The 8893-nt window shown below is 43.9% G+C and overlaps 1 protein-coding gene across 1 annotated transcript; it reads right to left on the bottom strand.

Annotated features, from left to right (window-relative positions):
* Window positions 1-594: 594 nt before the first annotated feature.
* Window positions 595-3029, bottom strand: LOC115251203 (serine/threonine-protein kinase pim-2-like). The gene is made up of 8 exons (XM_029842661.1): window positions 2532-3029; window positions 2132-2440; window positions 1963-2057; window positions 1830-1877; window positions 1508-1714; window positions 1218-1398; window positions 948-1136; window positions 595-828 (listed from the first exon to the last, which is right to left on the bottom strand). Exons 1-8 carry the CDS (start codon window positions 2671-2673, stop codon window positions 716-718), a joined length of 1284 nt encoding a protein of 427 aa, XP_029698521.1. The 5' UTR covers window positions 2674-3029; the 3' UTR covers window positions 595-715.
* Between the last annotated feature and the right edge of the window lie 5864 nt (window positions 3030-8893).

The raw sequence follows: 8893 nt of genomic DNA on the forward strand, positions 1-8893 counted from the left end.
CTTTCCCTTGGACAGCAATCGTGGGTCTCTGGTTGTGTTGAGTTCACGGACTGAGGGAATCCAGATCCACGGTCGAACATTGGGTGTTTGAATGTGTGAATTCGTGGTGCAGGTCTGTGTGACCTGATGAGGGTTTTTCTCAGAATGGTTTAGGTCGGTATTTTAATTAATTTGTGTGTTTTAGGTTAGTTTGGTTATGTTAATTGGTGTAAGCTTTTGTTGTTTTGTTTCTGTATTGGTGTGTTTTTATTGTGTTTCTTTCAGCTGCTGAGTACCTGAATTGTTTTCTTCTCAATTTTTAGAATAAATAATGACGTGTTGTTAAAATTTACACTAAATGAATGTCCTTGAAAGCCACCTGGGTCTCTTTTGGATCAGAGCCTCAGACTTGGAAGACTTGTTTTTTTCAGCAGTTAGACACCAAAACTTGGGTAACATTTATTGTGCGACCTCTAAAAGCATACACCCAGGCCCAAGTCCACCACATGGTCCCCATGTTGGCCCATCTGGGCTGGGTGTATAATAAAAATAGTTACGTAGAAACAAAGCAGAGACCAGACACCAGCCATTTTCTCCAAAATTATGACATGTAGGATAATAGTATGTTTACTTAGGCAGTAATGATAAAGGGTTACATATTATGTTAGGTTCACATTTCCTGAAAATTACAGTTAATAAAAAAAATAGGGACATCGGCTCTCAAATAACCTCAGAGCTACGCTTCTGGTGGGACACTTGAACTGAACCATGGGTGGCACCTCATCTGTTCAAGGGTAATACGCTGATCCGGGTTGAATAGGAAACAGCTCTTCAGAAACTTCTTGCAGTCTGAGGAGGGTAGACGGAGAGAAAAGTGACCTTATTATCACAGAAGCTGACTTCATTAATTACAAGTTCAGACAATTGCAAAATATTAATGAAGAGAAGAAGCAGTAGCATCTTTTTACCTTCAGACACTTCCAACTCCATTATGGTGTATGCGAGGAAATGTTCGCAATGCTGCATCCCTGTTGCGAACAAGTCAATCATTTTACTCATTAGTTGGAGGAGGATGCATCCGAGTTGCCAGACGGTGGTCGGGCCAGCTTCATAAGTTCCCTGGGTGTTAGACTCTGGAGGCTGATAGCAAGAGGTTCCTGTAAGGAAAGAAAAAGGTTTTGAATTAAAGTGTCAACTGAAAATCTCCCAATCAGACGTCAGCATGAGTTCAGTCGTACCGACGTAGCCGTGATATCCCGGCGTCATAAAACAGCCACAACCAAAGTCGATGATGCGCACTCGAGGAATGAGCCGAGCTTCATCGTATTCAATTAGTATGTTTTCGGGTTTTAGATCATGGTGGAACACGCCCACCTTATGGATGTGAATTGCAGCTTCCACCAGCTGCCTCATGAGTTCCTGATGGACAAAAAGAGGAGTTAAAGAACATCCAAAGATATTATCAGTCCGAGCTCTGCAGCAGTGGGTGGCGGTCCACCGTAACACGATCACAAGCCAGCGTGATTACCTTAGCCAGACCTTCGTCTATTTGGCGGTCGATGTAGTCAAACAGGACTGTGCAATGCTCTGGCCTCTCCATGATCAGTAGCACTTCATCATCCAGGCTGGTCCATGCTAATGGTGATATGACGGCATTTTCCCCTACAGAGTCCCCTGCTGTCATCACCATAAGCATCATCTCCAGTGGGACGCAGTGGAGCTCACCGTTTACCACCTGAAGAGAGGAACACAACATGCTCGTCTGTGGTTTACTGCTGGTAAACTGCTGGTTTACTGCTGAGCTCCACACTAAGTTCAACAGCTGATGGTAGGATCAAAGTTAGCCTTACCACTGACTGGTATTTGACCAAGTCTTTATCAATGTGCTTGATTGCCACCTGCAGGAAAGAATCATGTGTCAAGGAGAGCAGTGACGATTATGTGTATGTGTGTGTTTGGTGTGATTCAAATAAAAATACTTACTGGAAATAAATCGTCCCTTCTATAACCAGAATACACTGTTCCAAAACCTCCTTCTCCCAGCTGGTCAACTTCTACGTACTGTTTCTGATATTCTTCTGCAAACACAGATTTACTACAGCTGTAGTGCACACAAACACACACACACACACACCCTCCACAATAAGCTCACCTCTGCTGATGGGCACCAAGACATGCTTGGTCTTTGGTAGGGTATAAGGCTGCAGCTCAGGAAGAGGGGACACATTATGGGGAACCGTCACTGATTCCGTCTTCTGTCTCTTCCTGAGAGCTTCTGAGTCTGACTGGGCCTTTCGTTTTCTGCCCAGGTTTAACACCTCATTCAGTCCCACTCGAGGAGTGGGTTCGCTGCAAACCGTTCTGTGTGCTGCCGTTCGCCTGCACTCAGAGCTGACCTTCCTCTTTTTGCTCACCACCCTACCGTGGTCCCCTGCGCTGGTGGATGGACTGGTGCTGTTCTCTGATTGTGAGGTAAAAGCAGTCTGCTTTAAACTTTTGTATTAAACGAATCAGGCCAGCATGAAAAACATGGATTTGGCTGGTGTAGTCACCTGATTTTGAGGATTCCTCATGTTTGCGTTTATTGGAAGAGACACCCATTTCTGCTTTGTACCACAACTCAACAGCCAATGGTAAACAATTTGTTAGTATATTTAGCAGAGGAACTTTGTTGACTATACCTTTTTCTCTCATGGCATTGGCTTTAATCTTGGCTTTGACGTATTCGTGTATATCTTTGAAAATGGCTTTGGTGTTTCTTTAATGTTTTGACTCTGAACAAAGTCTTTATGCTAATGCTAGACTATGCCCATGTGCGCCCCCTTTCGTTGGGTAGCGTATTGCGCCACTTCCTGTCTTCTCAATAGAGTTCGTTGGTGCACGGTGTGTGTTGGAATCATTTTATTTAAAATTGAATACTCGGGAAAATCTACTCATTCGATAATAACAGTCACTCGATAACAACAGGGAGAAATAATCCATATTAAACAAATACAGGGCCGATTATTAGCATGGCATGAAACAGCACCGTCTGTTTCACCCGGTGTCTGTGTCTGTTCAGTCTGTGAAATGTTTAGTTACTCCTCTGCCTCCTTTAGTGAAGGGAATAGGTGCAGAAAGTGTAGTTTATTAATGGCCCTGGAAGCGAGACTTAGTGAGCTTGAGACGCGGTTTCGCATTTTGGAGTTAGCTGGAGTTGCGTCAGGTAGCCCGGAGAAGCTAGCTGCTGCGGAGCCGCCTAGCGTAGCTACAGCTAGCGGTCCCCCGGCAGCAGCCGGCCAGCCAGGGCGGCTGGGTGACGGTTCGCAGGAAGCGCAGCCCAAAACAAAGGCCCACGGTGCACCACCACCCGCTTCCCGTGGCTAACCGCTTTTCATACTTGGCGACGCACCCGCTGAGAAACCGACCCTGGTAATTAGCGACTCTGTTTTGCGCTACGCGAAGCCGACTCCAGCGACCATAGTTAGGTGCATTCCGGGGGCCAGAGCGGGCGACATAGAAGCCAATCTAAATCTGCAGGCAAGAAGTAAACGTAAAACCTTCCTCTTTAAAAAAGCTTATTGTCACTAATTCCATAGTCCTAGTTACTATCATAGACAGACAAATTATCATACTCAGGGGGTCGTCATCATTAGGTTAACATCTTAGTTATGCTGCTATAGGCCGAGGCTGCCGGGGTCCAGAAACATGATCACCTGACAGGCCTCTGTCACCCCACTGGGAAATCCTCTCCTCTCCTCTCCTCTCCTCTCCTCTCCTCTCTCTCTCTCTCTACCCACCCCCCCATCAGCAGGAGGGTCCCCCTACATGAGTCTGGTCCTGCTCAAGGTTTCTTCCTGTTAAAGGGGAGTTTTCCCTTGCCACTGTTGCTTGTTTGGGGTCAGGCCCTGGGATTCTGGAAAGCGCCTTGAAACAATTTTGATTGTAAAAGACGCTATATAAATAAAAATTGATTGATTGATATATGTGTTTCCGCGCACATCGAAACCGAGGAGGAGGACAGCGTCAACGCAGATGACCCCGATATCGCCAAATGCACACTAAAGGCTGCAGTTTGAGACCACTTCTATAAAAGTCACTCCATATGTGATTGCCATCTTTTGTACACTGCAGAAGTTCGGAAAGAAATTAAAAAAAATACCACGTCAAGCCATCCTGGACGGTGGGAGCAGCAGTGTTTGCACGTGGCCTACCACAGTCAGGTGTGCGGTTGTTATGGCCCAATGGCCGTGGGTGTGTGTTTTTGCCTGTCTCTCCTCCCCTTCAGCTGGGCCTTCATCTCTCCTGCATTTGCTTGCCAAAATTTGATGGCGCAGGTGTTAAAGGAGAGAGAACGATGCTGGTCGGCCTGTTGGACACATCCGGCGAATGAAGGTGTAATTAGTTTAGGTGGAACCGACGTGTTCACTTTTTTATGCAAACTTCCTTTTCTTGTCTTGTGTCCTGAAAATATTAGGTCCTTTCAGATGAATCAGCACCACGACGGTCTCCGGATCTTTGGCATGGTCCCCTAGGTTCCTACCAGCGTAAATGAACTAATGCAGAAATTTGAGTTTCTCTAGTATCATTCCATCATCATTCCGTATCTAGACCAGTTATCATCCGCCTATAAATGATATTGGGGCACATTTTTTGCTGTGATTTCCCTTTTTTAATTACATCTTTGCTTCCTGGTTACTCCCGTGGCTTGGGTGAGCGTGATGAGAGAATTTACTTTGGAGTCGCCTCCCTCAAACACACATATTTTGCTTCACATTTTCTTTCTTCTATCCCCCTCCATATGTACTTTTGAAGAAACTATAAGTAAATCCCCCTCCATATCCATCCATAATAGCGATTATCATCACGGCTTCTAATGACCTCGGGAGCAGATGAATGGTAAATCAATAATTCTCGTCATTGACCTTGCAGGGTGCGACCTCTCTTAGTCACGTAGGAAAAACTCCATAAAGGAGGAGGTGGAGGTAATAATGAGGGCTGGAGTTCAATCTACTTTACAGCTGAGCAAGGAATATTTCATAAAAGACAAGAGAGGTGAAGACCAGACTCTAAGCAGCAGGCAAACCTGCTTCAGATGTGTATCAGTGCACCTGAGCTCCTGCTCTCTATCCGCCTTCACGTCCCCCTTCAGAAAACTTGACGTTGAGAATCTCCTCGTCTTCGTGATCCAAATATTCAGAATCCAAAATGAGCACAAGAGCTTGGTGGAGTCAAGTCCAAAGTTTATTAGCAAAAGCAAAAGGTAAAAACAGAGAGGAAAAATGAGTAGTTCCAAAGGAAATCCCCAGGAAGAACTAAGAACCTAACGTGTTTCTCTTATATACTATACATTCTGGCCATCAAAGACCATTCTTTTACGCCCTATTTTACTTAATAATTATACTTTCTTTGTTTTTATTGGTGGATTGTTACTAACTAACCCTTTCTATTGGCGGCTACAATGGTAGTTTGGTGTCTAAAATGGTAGTTTCCTCCTCTTTCTTTCCCCTTACATTTACTATTAATTTCTATAGGTGACCGGATATACCTTCTTTGGTTTTTTAAAAACAGGTTCTTCACAGTAGACCGGATATACCTTTTTAAGACACATGTTCCGCCATATGTGTCATGTCACTGTGGTCGTCATCTGACATTTTTACTATCGGTTTCTTGCTCTCAGCTAGGCCTAAATTCCCTAGGGACAACACCAGTCCTCCGGATGCTCACATTGTCAGATTCCCTGAAGTACAGATTTTTATGTTCCTCTCATACACAACAACTCATTTAAACATCACATACCTTTTTTGAGCTAAGCAAACAACACACAAACATTACATACATTACAGCACCCACAGTCAGCCCGTTTGCTTCCTTCCTGCCTTAGACTCATACCAGCTTTGTCTCTTCTCTTCTAGAGACCCTGCCAGTAATCCAAAGCCTCCATCTGTCTTCTGGCCCATCTCAGCCATCTTCCACCCAAGAACCAAGACACAATTAACAAACCACCACTCAGTTAGTCTGCATTTGAATCCTGACTGATCTGTCAATAAAAACCACCATGAACCCCGATGGAGCCTCTAAAGAGAGCACTGTGGGTCACTGACAAGCATGGAGATGTGCGTCAGCCCTCAGACACATGTCTTCTTCTTTATATCTGTCCATCCACAGCTGGTCGCTTTAGTAACAAAGTTCTCTCTTCACATATCAAAAATGTTTTCATTCTGAGGGAAGGCGAGACAGTTCAGATAACAACCATTTTGATTCAGTCCAGCTAATAGAAGGTGAACATGAGTCAACGGAGCATTCAGCCACCATTGTTAAAACAGCAATCGAAGAGCCAGACCTGGTAACATAAATGCAGCTGTTGAGGAGAAGTGCAAATGCAGGATGAAGATGTGAGCGGATGAAAAGTTGAGAACAGGGACTGATGAGATGGAAGAAAGAGATGAGCAAGCAGAAGAGTGAGAAAACACAGGATTCCATTAAAGCCTCTGAAGTTTAATCAGCAAAAAAAAAAAAAAAACCTTTTAGGGGTTGAAGTGTGCTCTCATTAAGAATTTCAATTAGGGCGACCTTTGGAACTCTTCACAGAAATAAAGAAAGCTGTGAATTTACCATCAACACACGCGCCACCCACACCTGTAAATGCAAATGTGGGTTATTAAAGTGACCCTCATAAAAGAGTTTGAACTAATATTAACCAATTTTCTCATCAACAAATGAAATTCTTGTACAAAATAAATAAATAAAATCTACAGTGATGTGAAAATATATACTAGTTTTGCATTTAATCTAAACAAACATTGGTTTTGTGGCTCAGAACTAAATCATTTTGGCTATATAACTGATTGCCGTTTTAAAGTTCAAGTTTTCTGACACACATGAAAATGCACACACACACACGCACACACACACACACACAAACACTCTGAGGTGCTCAGAGCAATGTTTAGTCTTCTCATCCTCCATTATCTCCCCTCTCCTCAGCTAGCCTGCCCTGAGAGCTTGAGCATGAGTTATACAGATGGCAGAGCGCTCAAATAATGTCTATATACACTATATCTGACATTTACAGACCATTTGTGGTTTACATGTATTTTTGGGTTTCAGTTTTAATGTCAACCTAAAGGCCACAGCAGTGCCAAAACTGTGGTGATTAATTAACATTGAGTGAATAAACTGCACTGTTTAGCATGCTCTAATCAGTCTCATCCATCTAAAGGGAGCGGGACGGGTTTCTTAGCTGACAGGGTATCTGGGAGGAAGTGTTACCAGACACATAGCAAAAAGTGGAACAGCTCAAAAGGTTTGCTGTTCAACATCGATGATGGGCCCTATACTAGCTGGTGCTTTCGATGCAGATATCAGCCCCTTTTATGAACAATGGAAGCAGTTTCACCCAAAGATGCATCAGGGTGGGGAGTAGGGAAAGAAATATCAAATATTTATGGTAATTCTGCGAATGCCTTGTTTTTTTTCCCCTCAGCTGGTCTATTATTAGGTTATTCATCTGGCCAGAAATCACGTCCTTTAGTGAAGTTACAGCAGCTATACATTTACATGGACTGTATTTTTTGGAACTTTACAGTTTTGTTGGTTTTTTTAATTGCCGGATAAATAAAATCTCCCTGAGATCTGGAAATCCGTGTTTTATTTTTTAACTTAAGAGAGACGTCTGATCCACAGCAATGCACAAAATCAAGCTGCGTCACCTGTCAGTGACAGAACCCTCATTTTAATACAGGCCAGCTTTGGCAACCAGACACGTTGGAGATGCTGGGACACCTGTCGAACAGCTCGTACATCTAAAACTGACACCAGAGGCATTCCTACTGCTCCAGTACCAGGACCAGTACCATTCCTACTGCTCTAGTACCAGGACCAGTACCATTCCTACTGCTCCAGTACCAGGACCTGTACCATTCCTACTGCTCCAGTACCAGGACCAGTACCATTCCTACTGCTCCAGTACCTGACCAAACTTCAGGATTTTACATGCTGCGAGTGAGTAGATGGGTCAATTTTGACCTCTCTTAAATCCGGGGAGCGCGAGGGGCATGCTGTCGGCTGTAGGTGTCAACTGGAAGTCAGGCGATTGAGATGAGTCCTGAGCTGGAGACCAGAGGTGGAAGGCAGAACGCAGCGTTGCTACAGGCAAAAGGAAGGAAGAGATGGCGTGCAGTGGCAAAATCGTGAGCAGAAAGGAGTGTGGCGTTCTTCTGTTGGAAGAAGAATCCACACCTGAAACACGAGCCTGCAGGAGACACAAATAATGAGCTTCAGGCATCGCTGAGACAGACCTGAAAAAACTGGACTTTCTCATGTTCTGGTCCAAAAACTACATGAAAGATGGTGCTTTTGTAATATAAGCCATGTCTGACAGGAACAGAAGCGGGTCCACACATTTGTTTTTAAGAAAATAAATCACTTATCTAACAATTTGCTGTTTCATTTTCATTTGATTTCTTTTTTAATGGGATGTCAAATTCTGAGATGGAGCCGCCCGTCGGCCCGTCTTCCTGTGCTGCACATTTATTTAGACGTGTGCAGAAGGTTTGTTGTGTTCTATCTGCCCAAATGATGGAAGCAGCAATGGGGAAAACATGGGTGACAAAGATCAAATCATCACAAATATTAATCGCAAAATGAGAATTAGGGCCTCAAGGAATATTAACACGAAGTGGGTGCTGGAGAAGTGGTTGCCTGTGCATCATATGTCAGGGTATTGAATATTTAATTGTTCTTGTGATGCTGAGAGCAGATTTTTAAACACAGTTTATCCAACGTATGTTTGAACAGTCATGAGATACGACATCCAAAAGGGTCCAGATAAAATCTGTCCCAAAACATGGCGGCGTAATGTAGCTACAGATGTAAACACAAGCATACGAGGGGTTTGAAAGACGGAGCGCCTATAGGTTATTCCATAAACATC

The sequence above is a fragment of the Takifugu rubripes genome, chromosome 1 (assembly GCF_901000725.2).
Source record: "Takifugu rubripes chromosome 1, fTakRub1.2, whole genome shotgun sequence".
Lineage (NCBI taxonomy): Eukaryota > Metazoa > Chordata > Actinopteri > Tetraodontiformes > Tetraodontidae > Takifugu > Takifugu rubripes.